We start from the raw sequence: 15799 nt of genomic DNA on the forward strand, positions 1-15799 counted from the left end.
ATCATATCTCCCCTCAGTCTTCTCTTCTCCAGGCTAAACATGCCCAGTTCTTTCAGTCTCTTCTCATAAGGTTTTGTTTCTAGTCCCCTGATCATCCTTGTTTATTTATTTATTTATTTAAAACATTTCTAACCCGCTTTATCTTTCCAGAAGCTCAAAGCGGTGAACAATTTCAATATAAAAACATAAATACAATATACATAATAAACTATAATCACTTACAAAAAATAAATATACTAAAACTACATAGTAACATATACATGTTATCATAATCTATTAAAATTAGAACATTACCATTCCTCATTTAAGTTAAACACCATTTCTCCTTAAAAATTTTCCTATTCTTATTCCTATTCCTTATTTAAATTGAACGCCACCCGGAATAGGAATGTCTTAACCTGGCGACGGAATGCCAAAAGCGAAGAAGTCAATCACACCTCAACTGGTAATGAGTTCCAAAGTGTAGGGGCGATGACAGAGAACGCTTTATCTCTAGTTCCCGAAAGATGGACTTGTGAAACTGAGGGAATCACAAGAAGGGACTCATCAGAAGATCTCGGGGGCGGGAGGGCTCATAAAATGACATCCGATCGGACAAATAAACAGGGCCCAAACCGTATAGGGCTTTAAAGGTTAAGACCAGCACCTTGAATTGAGATCAGAAGCTAACTGGCAGCCAGTGGAGCTGTTGTAACAAGGGGGTTGTATGGGTTTGAGGGCCAGCCCCCATCAGCATTCTCGCTGCTGCACGTTGAACCAATTTAAGCTTCCGAACTGTCTTCAAGGGCAGCCCCATGTAGAGTGCGTTGCAGTAGTCCAACCGGGATGTAACTAAGGCATGTGTTATCTTCGTCAGATCAGGCGTCTCTAGAAACGGGCGCAGTTGGCGAACCAGTCTTAATTGGGCAAAGGCACTCCTGGACATGGCCGAAACCTGAGCATCCAGATTCAAAGCGGAGTCCAGAAGCACACCCAAACTGCGAACCTGAGTCTTCAGGGGGAGTGTAACCCTGTCCAACACAGGTATATTCCCTATTTCCAGGTTTGTCCCACGACTGACGAAAAGCACTTCTGTCTTGTCTGGATTTAATTTCAACCTATTGACCTTCATCCAATCCATCACTGAGGACAGGCACTGGTTCAGGGGTCGGACGGCATCTTTGGCATCAGGAGGGAAGGAGAAATAAAGCTGGGTGTCATCTGCATATTGATGATATCGGACTCCAAACCTCCGAATGATCTCACCCAGCAGCTGCATATAGATATTAAATAACAAAGGAGACAGAACCGAACCCTGAGGAACCCCACAGGTTAAAGGCCAAGGGGCTGAGCGGGAGTCTCCGAGTATTACCTTCTGCATCCAGCCCTCCAAGAAGGAACCTCTGAACCTCTTCCAATTTGTCTGCATCCTTTTTCAAGCGTGGTGTCCAGAACTGGAAGCAGTACTCAAGATGAGGCCTAATCCAGGGCCAAATTGAGGGGAACTCAAGGCCAGGACTTACAGCACAATCCTCTGCAGGTTGACACAGAAGGAGGCCCCACTGGACTCAATGGGGCTTCCTTCCAGGAAAGGACCCACAGGATGGTAACCTTACAGAGCTACACAGCTTCCCTCTTTTTCCCCAAGCACAGTGCCATTGGGTTCAGGAAAGCCCTTGTTCACCTTTGACATTTTGGAGGGTTGGTTTAGGTCACCTTGCAGCACGAAGAGGCTGCCAGTTTCCTCCCTTTTGTAGTCAGAATTTCTGTGCCTATGCTACTATTTGAAAGAACTTTTCTATATTGGATGTTGTGGGAAGGAGTGAATCTGCGTGTCTCGCAGAGGAGGTTGCTTGTTCTTAGGATCAATGTTGGAATAGAAGATACCTAAGAAGTTGCCTTATTTCAAGTCCATCTAGCTCAGTATTGTCAACACTGACTGGCAGCAGCCCGCCAGGACATCAAACAGGGTCTTTCCTTCCTAGCCCTGCCTAGAGAAGCTGGGGACTGAGCCAGGACCTTTTGCAGGCACAGCAGATGCTCTGCCCCCTGAGCCTCCAAACTGTGGGGCGGTGAGTTTCCCAATGGGTATAAAAGGAGGCTGGGGGGACCGTCTCCCTTCAGAAAAGCTGTTTAATGGAGAACAACCAGATTCATTAGAGAAATAGACACATTTAGATGAAGAGGGATGCTGAGGCAAGCCAGCCGGCGGAACAGCAGGGCCTCCAAGTTCTGAAGACGCCTCCAGAAGATTCAGGAGGGGCCATTGCCCAGGGTCCAGGGAGGAGGGTTGTCAAGGCAACAGGTACCCGCCCTCCTCTGTGACATCTCTTGCTGCCTGCTTAAAAGCCACCAACTAGGGATGTCCCGTGTGGGTTAGTCAGGAGGAGCGCGAGGAGGTGGAGGAGAGAGAGAGAAGTAGTGGTTGGAGAGAGAGGAGAGGAGGTTTTGGTTTATTTATCTTTTGGTTTATTTTTGGTTGTTGTTGTTGTTATGTGCCCTCAAGTCGATTACGACTTATGGCGACCCTATGAATCAGTGACCTCCAACAGCATCTGGCATGAACCACCCTGCTCAGATGTAAGTTCAGGTCTGTGGCTTCCTTTATGGAATGAATCCATCTCTTGTTTGGCCTTCCTCTTTTTCTACTCCCTGCTGTTTTCCCCATTATTATTGTCTTCTAGTGAATCATGTCTTCTCATGATGTGTCCAAAGCATGATAACTTCAGTTTCATCATTTTAGCGTCTATTTATCTTCTGTTGTCCTTACTTTAGTCTTTTTGACGTTCAGCTGTAGTCCTGCTTTGGTACTTTCCTCTTGAACTTTCACCAGCATTCGTTTCAAATCATTACTGGTTTCTGCTAAGAGTATGGTATCGTCTGCATATCTTAATGTTTCTCCCTCAAATTTTAAGAGCAGCTTTCACCTCACATTCTAAAATTTCTGGTTCTTCATCATACGGTTCCTCCGTGAATGAATCTGTCATCCTTGCATCTCTTTTATAGAGTTCTTCAGTGTATTGCTCCCATCTTCTTTTTATTTCATCACAGTCAGTCAGTGTGTTCCCCTGTTGATTATTCAACATCCCTACTCTTGGTTTACATTTCCCTTTCATTTCTCTAATCTTATTTTTGTTTACATTTCATTTTTGTTTACATTTCATTTTATCTTGTTTTTGTTTATATTTTTATTTTATCTTATTTTTGTTTATATTTTTGTTGATTTTTATTTTGCTGCTTCTGTTTTGTTTACCTTTTTGTTTATTTTTTTCTTTGCCATTTGAATATATTTGTGTATATCACTTTTGTATATAGGGGCAAAGCTTGGAAAAGTTACTTTTTTGAACTACAACTCCCATCAGCCCCAGCCAGCATGGTGCTGGCTGGGGCTGATGGGAGATGTAGTTCAAAAAAGTAACTTTTCCAAGCTCTGTTAGGGGTTGGGACCGGGTTAGGGCTGGGGGCTGGGGGAGGGGCTCAGGGTAGAATTAGGGCTCGGTTTAGTTTAGGTAGGTATTTTAGAGTAGGTTTAGGTAGGTGCTTTATAAAGAGGCCTCAATACGTTCAAAATGTAAGTAAGATTTCTTCACACTATTTCTATTTTTGTGTTGATATCCTGGGGGGTCCCCTGTGTGGCCTTGGTCCCTGAAGGGCACTTAGGCAAGTTGCCCCACGATTCTCCCTCCACAAGACACTGAACACCCAGAGAAGGGTGCAGCTAGATTAAAATAGAAAATGTGTGTTTATTTAAAGAAAATAATATTTGGAACTAGTTGTCCTCTTGCACGGAATGCTAAAACAAACATATTGACACCCTGGCCAAATCACCCCTCCTCAGGAGCCCTGCTCCTCCCCCCTCTCCTTCCTTCTCCTTCCTCCATTTTCCATCTCTCCAACAGTCCCAGCAGACACCCTCTCCACCTCCCTGTCAATCACTCTCCATCACACTCTGTCTGCTCCCAAAGTTCTGCCTCTGGCTCTTCTTGCACACCTGGAGGCTTGCAGGGCACTCCTCGTGGCCTCCTCATCCTCACCACGGATCAAAGATTGCTGCCTCCGTGCTGCGGTTTGCAACACGGGGAGAGGAATCTTGGCTTCGCTGGGATCGTTGGGGAGCGGAAGCTTTAGCACACAGACATATGCACACACACGGAGTGATCTTGATGGACCTGAAATGAGAAAGGCGATACCTGCCCTGAACGAGGTTGAAACTTGGGTGGGCGCCCCTATTTCTGTTTTGCCTGCTCTGATCCCTGGCCTCCCTCCCCTCCCCTCCCCACAACCTTTCCAGCCATGGGCCTCATTCTGACCTCTCCCTCTTCTGTTCTAGGTTGAAGCGAGATGGTTAGGATGGGAGCCCAGGAAGATGGCGGCTGGTGCTCATGAATCCCTCACAGGGTGTACTTATCAGGGGTCCCAACAGGTCGTAGGCCACTAATTTTTGGGGAGCCAGATCCAAATCAGAGTCCCTATATCTCCTACAAGCCAATCAGTATGGAAGGGAAGCATGTTAGCCAATGAAAAGAGTCCCAGTGAGTGTTAATTGCAAGCAAGCCTCTATGAGTTCCTACTTCAAAAAGCCAAGACAAGGAGAGTGAGAATTCTGTCATGGCAGAAGAAGGGAGAGGGAATCCTGAGGATAGCATCCCATCTACATCCTCAAACAGCCTGGTAGCAGCAGGAGATAAATGTGTAGACACTGAACTCAGTAATTCAAGCAATATCTCTTGACAGTGAGAAAGGACAGTCAAATGGTGGCATTGCTAGAGAAGCACAAAGCAGCGTTCAAGCCTGGCCAGATTATTCTATTATTTTAGAAGGTAGTATAATCTTAGTAAGGGGGCCTGAATCATGAAGGGACCCTGCACTTCTGAATCTGCCACCACGCTACTGTGGTGTGGTGTAGAAGATACTGTGTATCTTCTCCCTCAAATGAAGAGCCCGGCTGGATCAGACCACAGGCCCATCTAGCCTTTTCCCAGAGTGGCCACCGGATGCTTCAAGGGGAAAGTCCACCAAAGGACACCTTGATGGTAGTCCTCTGCCACTCATGATCCCTCCAGATGTTGCTGAAGTACAACTCCCATCAACCTAGGGTTGCCAGGTTCTTGGCCTGAGACTGATCCTGTATCTTTAGGAGAAGAGAAAGTCAGCCAAGTGCAGGAGTTCTTGCAACACTGTAATGAGAAAAACCACAAGGTGGAATTCTCCCTTCCCCCTGCACAACTTTTAAAGATACAGAAGACCTCTTGGAGGCCGGGCCTGGCAATCTGAAGAATGGCCAGGAGATGGGGAGCAGGAAGGTCTGCAAGAGGATGGCTAAAGGGGTCAGGGCAGGAAATACTAAGAGGTGCATGAACGTTCCTTCAAGGCCTTTCCTCCTGTTTCCGTTGCAGAACCGCAGGTGCTGCAGGGGGAGGAGTTCATCCCCTCGCCCGAGGTCAGTATCTTGGGAACGGAAGCAAAGCCCCTCAACACAGGAGGTTCCCTTGCCTGAGCATGCACACAAAGACAGAGACTCACACGCACATTCACCCCAAACCAGGAAAATGCCCATTCTAGGTGTGTGCACTTGGGGGTCTGAGAGCACACAAGGGGGTCAAGAAGGTGGGGGCAGGGAAGTGTGTACCCACCCCCCAGAAGTCTGAATGTAATGGTGGGTGGTTTCCCAATTCATGACCTGTAGTATAATTCACAGACTTTACACCCCCTGAAATTTTTCTGCAGACACTCTTGGGATCACCCCTTTCTCCCCATTATTTTCACAGCTCTGTATTTTTGAAAACTAAAACGTCGTCCCCTGATCAAAAGTTTTACTGTTTCCCTTTTCAGCAACTCGCGAGGGATGAATTCTTCCTCTTCTCCCTGCGAGGAAGCCTGGGGGAGGGACCAGAACACCCTCCCCTTTTCCAAGGATGCTACGGCCCATGTGATTGGGGTGAGTGAGTTGCAGGAGGAGAAGCCCCGTGGGGAGGTGGGGTGGGGGGGAGGAGGGAGCCCTGGGGATGGGGTTTGGGGGGAGGTCTGTGGGTCTGGAAGGGAGGAGGACTGTGCAGGTTTCTTTGCAGGCACCTAATTTATAATTTGCATAATATGCAAATCAGCCTGCCCGGATTTGTGGAATTGGAATATGGCAACCCTAACTAATACTTCATGAGATTTGGAAACTATCAATTAAGAGCTTAATTTAATTTGGAGCGGGGTCACAAGGAAACAGCAACACTAATCCTTTCCAGAGGAACACCTACTTGTGTGAATGGAAAACAACGGATTTGAAGATACTGTTGAGCAGGAAGTGTGGGCCTTGCAAATTTATCACGATGGTAAAAGCTGTGTATTTGCTACGAAGAAATGCTCCCATGTGGATAAGCCCTAAGTGGACCCATGGTTTTACTAGGTATAACGCAGCTACCTATGCTTACTCAGTAAGTCCTACTGAATTCAGTGGGGCATACTCTCAGGTATGTGAGGTTAGGAGTGCAGCCTAAACCACTATATTACAGATTATAATGAATTTAGGTTTGCCATATCCAACTACCTACCCTCGCCCATGCATTCGGTAAATGTTAAGTAATTTATTTCTCAAGCCTAACAATGATAAAACCTATATGGTTATTATCCAACGAATTGTAGCATCATGCCTCATAAAAATGGTAAATTAATCTTCTGCTTGAAATGTTTGAGATTCTTTGTCTGTTCCATGAGCACACACACAGTGGTCTACTATATCCATATGTCTGTTGAATAACAGTTCTAACAATGCAGGAGAGAAAACAACTTAGCTGCTATACCTGTCCCACCTCATGCCTCCCCAGTCACCTCATGCCTCCTCAGTCACCTCATCCACCCTACTCACTGCACCTGCCGTGGTTCAAAACTAGAGCCCGACTTGCTAAAAATGATGTGATGTCTATCTGTTCTGTACATTCTGGGATGATAGCTGTTGTTTCACATCTGCAGGGTACCCCTGCCGCATGATGTTGCAGATGCTGAGCAATGCCAATGCACTTGTGAACCGACACCTGTTGACTTCTTGTGCAATTAATAATTTTCTGCTTCAGAAGGGCTACCCCAGAACCTTGCTCCCTACCGCAGTGACCTCAGGAGTAGCGGATGAATGTAGCTCTCTATGCGGCCCTTGGGACTCTACCCAGACCACATACTTTCAGGCCATGCCCCTCACTGGCCCTGTTCTGCACTCTCAAGTGCTTTGCTAGAATGTGGCCTTGAACAGTGATAAATACCTCTTCCTTGTCTGGATGGAGAGTGCTGTGTGTCTGGCTACACTCACTTTGATCACACCCATCACTGGCGTGCTGCCCCCAGAGGGCAACCCACAAGGGAAGATGGCCCTTGGGCTGAAAAATATTCCCAACTTCTGTCTTAAGTCACTGAAAGGGAAATTGTGCCCCTCCAGATGTTGCTGGATTCCAACTCCCATCAGCCCCAGCCAGCATGGCCAATGGTCAGGGATGATGGGAGTTGGAGTCCAGCAACATCTGGAGGGGCACAGGTTCCTCACCCCTGCCTTAGGCATCCTCACATATAGATGACTGCCAGTTATGTATTTGTGCACAACATCAACAAGGTTATATATACCATTGTCCAAATAGAAATATCACACAGCAATAATCAAGAGAGAAACATGCTTCTTAAGACATCACATTCCATCTGCGCACACAGCACAAGACTATCAACAGGGTGCCAAGCCTGGTTATTCATGCGGATTTGCGCGCTGCTGCCTGCCCCAACCTAGGTGTCTGGCATAGTTATAGTCTGATTAGTTATTAGCACTAAAGGACCCAGATCAAAGGTCACAGAAAAGGAAGCGAGAAGGAAGCTCAAAGCCAGTTTTTCAGCCTGTGTTCAGATCGGGCAAGTCTCTCGCTTCTTGGTTCAGGTGAAGAATTCCATCTTCTTCAGCTTGGCATATGTAGTACCTTTCGTCCAGCCAGATATGCAAAAGTTAATCCTCCCCCACTCCATTACTCTCTGGGCTATCCATAGTAACAATTTACTGGGACAGAACCAGTTCTGACTCTGTGTGGATGAACTGCAGAACAGTTGGGAGGTGTCAGAGGCAATGGGACTTCTTCTCTGAAAGGAGATGGAACATTATGACAGGCGAGGAATGGAACATTATATTGGCATCATACCCTTCCTTCAAAGAGCTCAGTAGCATGTCTGCTACTGCTAGGCTAGCCGCAGCTGAACTATGGTTTGGCTAAGCATTACATCCAAACCCAGGCTTGTGGCTTGCCTCCCCCAGACAAACCATGAGTGGTAAACCAAAAATAAATCTTAAGAATTGTTAAGAAAATTAAGAAAACAGTTAAGAAAACATATTCGGTCATAGCTGATGACCTAATGGTAATTTTTTAATGTGTTTTTTATTTTGTGTAATTCTTGTAAGCCACTTTTTAAAAATGAAATTGCAGTACATAAGTACTTTTTAAAATAAACAAAATCTTGTTTACAGTTTGTGGTTTGTCTGAAGAGAAACAAACCATGATCCTGGGTTCAGACATAATGTTAAGCCAAACCATGGCTTAGTCCTGGGTAGCGCAGCAGAAGCAGAGGAGAAGCACAGCAGTTACCATCTTCAGTCCAGGAACCTGCACATTTGCTTGTTTGTGCTAGGCCACTGTTTGGCCTTTAGCTTTATATCCTAATCAGGTCTATTTGTTGTATATGTTGAGGTTAAAGTTACCTCTTGTAAAGGATGCAGCAGGTCATCAACACGTCAAACAGGAGAAGCTTGAAGAGCAAAATTCTGATGGCCAAAAGAAGCAAGATCTGTGAGCGGCTGTGTAGAAGTTCGGGGGCCAAAGTCTGGTCTTGGCCTGCCACTCCAAAAAGAAAGAGAAGGAAACAATGCAGAACAATATGCACAGCAGAGCTATATCTACCACTGCCACTCATGTGCTTCCCTGACACTGTAGGTTAGAGATGGGCAAATATGTCAATTTCATTTTCTCATTTTTCTACTTTCTTCAGAGCCCCACATTTCCACATCACTTCGTGATTTTTTTTACAGTCCTCATGAAAATTCATCAGCCTTTTAGTGTTAATTTCTCCTAGTATAAGCACACATTTTGAAGTATGGCTGCATTATAGGTTTCACATTGTTTTGGAATGTGCACATTTGATAGTTTTACGTTTAAATAAACATTGAATCAAAATTCTCCCCCATCCCTACTCTGGGTACAGGCCAGCTCTGCAACTCTCCAAATCAGCATGAGTGTGCTTTGACTGGCTTTCTTCTGGATGGCCATACCAAATATACAGTATTAGGAGAAATTATTATTTATATTTATATCCACCCTTGCTCCCAAAGGAGGGGAGGACAGCAAACACACAAGCGATAAAACAATTAAGACATCTGAAAGCATCTGAAAATACTTCCAACCCAGAAACAGACTGGGAAAATCTGTACTTAAAAGGTTTCTTGAAAGAGGAAGGTCTTCAAGGAGGCATCGAAAAGATGACAGAGACGGCATCTCAGCCTGGTTTTCCTAACTTGTAAGCAAGCAAACATTTCTATGCTTTTACCTTACCACTATTCTTTAACAGGCCACAGTAGTACCTGACCCAAATCCAGAGACTTTCAGCCTGCATAAGTAGTATTAGGGACCACCTGAACCCTTATATCTCAGGATGATCACCAAGATCATCTATAGGAGCATCGCTGGTTGTCCTCTGGGGTGTTGAGGCTCATCTGATGTCAACACAAAATCAAGCCTTCAATCTTATTAGCCCAGTCCTGTGGAATGCTCCTCCAATACAGATTCAGCAGGCATCTTAATTTTTAAACGTTTAAACATTAAAAGTATTAATTTAAAAATGTTTGCTGAAAATGTTTTTAAACCGCCAGGCTTACGCAGACAATTATGAAAAAAATCTTTCTGTAATAGTAATAGTTAGTTTTTATGTGTTTTTATTGTATGTGTAATTGTAAACCACTATGATATTTTTAATGAAATTGTGGGATCTAAGTATTGTTATAAATATATGAAACATAAATAGAAGTGATTGCTGACTCCAAAAAGTCAGTGCCCAAAAGCTGACTTGCTTTAACCTTGTTCCACATGGGTTAACACAACGCATCATGTCCAATTAAAAGCAAGAAAGGCACTAAACTTTGAACAGATAATTGGATGAGGTGATGAGCAAATAGACCTTAAACAAAATCTGGATACAGTTTCTAGACCATACTTATATTTGAAATAGTAGCAACCTTCTGATGTAGGAAGCCGCAAGAGTCTGCTCTGTTGTGGCAATGGGAGCAGCAGGAAAAAAATGAGTGGCCTCACTAGTGGTGGTGGGGTTCATGTGTTGGGGAGGGCATTGGCAGCATTGTTCCAAAGGCCCCCTGACCTCTGGCACCAGCTCTGTAACTGTGCATAGAATCGCAGCCTTTATCTCTAATGTCTTTCAGACAGAAGGATTCAAGTTCTCTGGAGTCCAGTGGTTCCTCATTGCACTCGGGTTGAAATGCTGCCCTCGTGTAAACAGTGTCATCTGGATTCCTGCTCCCAAACTCTTAGTGTAACTGAGACTGGGAGGAAGAAAACATTGCTTCTCTTACCTTCTTGGTTTTCATCCAGGCATAGATCTTCCATATTTTCTTCTATAAGAGAAAATGATTATTTAGAGAAGACGTTGCAGGGAAAAGATGGGTAACCTCCTGCTTTGTTATATAAGCCTTTATTTTGTTGTAGCCTCATAAGTTTTCAGGTTATCAACTTACTGATTTGAGGTGCCTGATTGATTGTATTCGCGCAGATCTCTGTTAACTGCCACCATTGCATCTGCAGGGAGCCGTCCAGTGGAGCTGTGTCGAGTGGTCAGGGGTCTTTTACATTCTGGCCCCTGAGATCACTCAACAGCCCACTGTCAAGAGTTTGCACAGCACTTTGTAGATAAAGTCGCTCAGATTCATTTCGACTTAGACGCTATAATTGATACAGTCTCAGGGGATGCAACTTTGGCTCCTGTCTGTCCAATAATGATGGATTCTTTTCAATTTGTACAGCCCGAGGATGTGGACAAGATCCTTGGAGAGGTGAGAGCCACCACATGTCTGCTAGACCCTTGCCCTTCCTGGCTTATAAAAAGTGCCAGCGAGGGACTGGCTGAGTGGGTGAGGGGAGTGGTTAATGCCTCCTTACACCAAGGCAGAGCTCCAGGTTGCCTAAAGGAGGCAGTTGTAAGGCCTTTGTTAAAAAAGCCCTCCCTGGACCCCTCCATAATGGATAATTACCGGCCAGTGTCCAATATTCCATTTTGGGGTAAGGTAATAGAGCGTGTGGTGACCTCCCAGCTCCAGGGATTCTTGGATGAAACAGATTATCTGGATCCATTTCAATCTGGTTTCAGGCCTGGTTATGGGACGGAGGCGGCTTTGGTCGCCTTGGTGGACGACCTACGCAGAGAACAGGGGGAGTGTGTCCCTGTTGGTTCTGCTGGACTTCTCAGTGGCTTTTGATACCATCGACCATGGTATTCTTCTGGGCCGCCTTGCTGGGATGGGACTTAGGGGCACTGTTTTGCAGTGGCTCCATTCCTTCCTGGAGGAACGAACCCAGAAAGTGGTGCTGGGGGATTCCTGTTCGACCCCTTGGCCATTGACCTGTGGGGTCCCTCAGTGCTCAGTTTTATCCCCTATGCTATTTAACATCTACATGAAACCGCTGGGAGAGGTTGTCTGGGGGTTTGGGGTTCGGTGCCATCAGTATGCTGATGACACCCAACTCTACATCTACTATCCACCTAATTCCAAGGAAGCTGTCTCGGTTTTAAACCAGTGTCTGGCGTCAGTGGTGGACTGGATGAGGGTGAACAAATTGAAGCTTAATCCAGACAAGACAGAGGTGCTCCTGGTCAGTCGTAAGGCAAATCAGGGAATAGGGATACAGCCTGTGCTGGATGGGGTTACCTCCCCCTGAAGACACAGGTTCGCAGTTTGGGTGTGCTCCTGGACTCAGCGTTAAATTTGGAGTCCCAGGTTTCTGCAGTGGCCAGGAGTGCTTTTGCACAATTAAGATTAGTGTGCCAACTGCGCCCGTTCCTTGAGCTGTTTGATCTGGCCACGGTGACACATGCCTTAGTTACATCCTGTTTAGATTACTGTAACGCGCTCTATGTGGGGCTGCCTCTGAAGACTGTTCGGAAACTTCAGTTGGTACAACGTGCTACAGCCAGAATGCTAACTGGGGCTGGTTACAGGGACCGTACTACACCCCTGTTAAAAAAGCTCCACTGGTTGCCAGTCTGTTTCTGGACACAATTCAAAGTGCCGGTGTTGACCTATAAAGCCCTATACGGCTTAGGTCCAGGCTATTTATCAGACCGTGTCTCCCTGTATGAGCCTGCCCGGGCCCTGAGATCCTCAGGAGAGGCCCTTTTCTCAATACCCACATCTTCTCAAGTACGACTAGTGGGGACGCGTGAGAGGGCCTTCTCGGTGGCTGCCCCTAGGCTTTGGAATTCCCTTCCTAGGGAGGTAAGAATGACCCCCTCCTTGCAGTCCTTCCGGCGACAAGCAAAGACCTTCCTATTCCAACAAGCCTTTGGAATTGAAGGCTAAGGATAGGGCGTGAAGGGTGCTGCATTGCTAATGTCTACTATATCATTTTTAAACTAGTTTGAACTTTTTTAGCTATATGTGTGTATGGTTTTAATATTGGAAATAGTTTAATCTTATTTTAATGTAGACTTTGTATGTTTTTAATTATTTGTATTTTTTATCTGGAAGCCGCCATGAGTTCCAATTTTGGAAAAATGGCAGGGTATAAATAAAGATAATAATAAAGTGCATATAATCAATCGGGAGAAGGAAGACTCTGCCCTTTGCACATAGAACCCTGAATAGGGCAAGGACTGTCTCTGTGTGTGTGTGGGGTGTGTGTAGACCAGGACCTAGATGCAGAGAATTCCTATAGCCTGTATATGAATCTGTTGCAGCTGAGGATTTGGTTTCCTCCCTGTAATTTTAGGGTGTTTAGTTGCAGCTTTCTTTGGACTTTACTCATGTCATCAGTGTGTAGGTTCCTCCTTCCCTGAACTGTTTCTCTCAGCAGACATTCCACCTGGCTGCCTTAATGAGGTGAGACAGCAAGGCCCCCTCCCCGGCCATGGCCAACTGGTGGTCCCTCCCTCCTCCAGACTGTCTCCATATGTAGCCATCCCTCCTGGCTGCATCTGAGAGAAAGATGAGACAGAGGGACCTCCTCCATCAGCTTGTTAAAGGCCAACTGTCATTTGGCTTCTGCGCCTCAAACTGTCTCCAGAAGCAGCAATCCTTTCTGGCTGCATCCAAAGGTTAGGGAAAGAAAGGTGAGATAGTGAGGCCCCTTCAGACTACATACACACCATACATTTAAAGCAAATTTAAACCGTATGACTTTCCCCGAAGAATTGTGGGAACTGTAGTTTACCAATCACACTCACAAAGCTCCAAGTCCCAGCACCTTTCAAATCTACAGTTCCCAGGATTCTTTGGGGGAAGTCATAATATACAGTGGCCTGGATAAGATCACCTGTTCCAGAACTGTACCATGCACTACAATTTGCTTGTTTTCCTCTTCCCTCCCTGTCTGTTTTGTATTCAATTGTAAGCCTAAAGCTATGGTCCATGCTTTTTCGCTCTTGATGAATACCTGAGATTTGAAGGGAGGTGTTGCTCCATGGCCTTGAAGTTTTGTTTTGTGCAACATAGCAAGCAACCATATCCCATGATTCAAATTCTTTGGTGCTGATGGAGATTTGAGAGACTGTGCTGAAAGTGCCATCATCTTCCCTGGAAATCCCATAGGTGAAAGCCTCCAGCAGGCTCCCATTTCCGTTGGAAAACCAAATGGTGCCCAAAGCATCCTCAGAGAGATCACTTGCCAGACATACTACCAGTGTCTTCCTTTCGCCATTTACTACCACATTGAGTGGTGGTGTCATTGTTGGAAACAAGCTCAGTGACAAGCTACCTGCTGTCAGGAAAAAAAGTTAATTATAAAGGTGCATGCACAAAACTACAGGACTGGAGAGCTGTTGATTTTTCTATACATTGTGCTCAGAATGTTTAGGGGATTCTTTTTCTTCATGGAGCTTCCTTGGGTTTTACCTCTGTGTGCTCTTTCATAAAAATGGGACTCTTCTCCTCCCACAGTTTTGTGTATCTCAGTAAATGATCATGGGATTGGAGCAACTTCCCTATGAGGAAATATGCCTTCAAGTCAATCCCGACTTATGGCGACCCTATGAATAGGGTGTTCATGGTAAGCGGTATTCAGAGGGGGTTTAACCATTGCCTCCCTCTGAGGCTAGTCCTCTCCAGCTTGGCTAGGGTCTGCTCAACTTGCCACAGCTGCACAAGCCAGCCCCTTCCTTGTCCACAGCAGCCAGCTTAGGGGCAACTTGGCTCCTTGGGACTATGCAGCTTGCCCACGGCTGCACAGGTGGCAGGGCACGTAACCCCTGAGCCACTCACTGTGGGGGTGATCTTTAGCTGGCCCTTGACACCCAGGAGACACGAGCGGGGATTTGAACTCACAGACTCTGGACTCCCAGCCAGGCTCTCCTCCCCACTGTGCTATACCAGCTGTAGCCTATGAGGAAAGGTTACAACATTTGGGGTTTTTAGTTTAGAAAAAAGGCGGGCAAGGCGGGACATGATAGAGGTGTATAAAATTATGCATGATGTGAAGAAAGTGGATAGGGAGAAGTTCTTCTCTCTCTGTCATAACATTAGAACTGAAGCTGAATGTTGGAAGATTCAGAACAGACAAAAGAAAGTACTTCTTCACACACCGCATAGTTGAACTATGGGATTAGCTCCCGCAGCAGGCAGTGATGGCCACCAATGTGGATTGCTTTAAAAGAGGACTAGACAAATTCATGATGGGTAAGGCTATCAATGGCTACTAGCCATGATGGCTAAGTTCTACCTCCACTGTTGGAAGCAGTATGCCCAGGGGTGAAATTCTGTGGATGATACGGGGCAATGTATACGTTACATCAAAGTGCAGCTCCTTGCAGGCCATGAGGCAAGCTAAACACAAACATGAAAACCCCCTATTGTTTTCTGTTAACCTAAAACAGGTGTTGGACCTGGGAGACCAGGGTTCGAATCCCCACATAGCCATGAAGCTCACTGGGTGACCTTGGGCCAGTGATTGCCTCTCAGCTTCACAAAAACGCTATTCATATGGTCGCCATAGGTTGGAATCGACTTGAAGGCAGTACATTTACATTTTTTTAACACAAATAAAAAGTTAAGTAATGAGACCCTCAATAAAATAACAACTAGGTAGGCTGAGCTCACCCTTTAAAATAATTAGGTAGGAGAACAAGCCTTCCCAAGACCCACCTGAATTCCACTCTAGTCCTGCCCAAGACCCTCCCAAAGCCTCTGTTCACTTCCTATATCCAAGCCAACACACTAGCAATTGCACAGGGTTTCTCAGCCTCCTTCTTCATCCAGAGAGGTGGCAAGTGATCATGTGACACAGTGGCATTTACTCCCTTTCACCTCCTCTTCACTATTCTTGCGGCAGCTACCAGCCCACTTGCCTCAACCAAATGGTTGTGGCAAGTAAAAGGCACTTCAGTAAAGGTGCAGGCAAACAGCTCTACCATGCAGGTGGATCTCCTCTGCTTTGCATGGTTACCTGTCGAACAGCGTTCCTCCTGCTGTGTCACTGCTCTCAGCATAGTTTGGAATTATTTTCTTCTTTTACTATCTCCCCCAACCATGTCTGGTTCAGACAAAACCATGCAAAATTAAGTAAAACACATTTGCATATATTGTAACAATTTGCATAAT

At 45.7% G+C, this 15799-nt stretch overlaps 1 protein-coding gene across 3 annotated transcripts; it reads right to left on the reverse strand.

The window, feature by feature from the left end:
- Positions 1-7755: 7755 nt before the first annotated feature.
- Positions 7756-15726, reverse strand: PTCRA (pre T cell antigen receptor alpha). 3 transcript variants are annotated; one of them, XM_061625518.1, is made up of 5 exons: positions 15645-15726; positions 13641-13964; positions 10568-10609; positions 8690-8822; positions 7756-8076 (listed from the first exon to the last, which is right to left on the reverse strand). In XM_061625518.1, exons 1-5 carry the CDS (start codon positions 15685-15687, stop codon positions 7977-7979), a joined length of 642 nt encoding a protein of 213 aa, XP_061481502.1. In that variant the 5' UTR covers positions 15688-15726; the 3' UTR covers positions 7756-7976. The 3 variants fall into 3 exon arrangements, with proteins under 3 accessions (XP_061481502.1, XP_061481501.1, XP_061481503.1); XM_061625517.1 differs by having other exon boundaries at positions 8690-8828; XM_061625519.1 differs by lacking the exon at positions 7756-8076 and having other exon boundaries at positions 8686-8828.
- Positions 15727-15799: the final 73 nt, after the last annotated feature.

The sequence above is a fragment of the Rhineura floridana genome, chromosome 4, assembly GCF_030035675.1.
Source record: "Rhineura floridana isolate rRhiFlo1 chromosome 4, rRhiFlo1.hap2, whole genome shotgun sequence".
Taxonomy (NCBI): domain Eukaryota; kingdom Metazoa; phylum Chordata; class Lepidosauria; order Squamata; family Rhineuridae; genus Rhineura; species Rhineura floridana.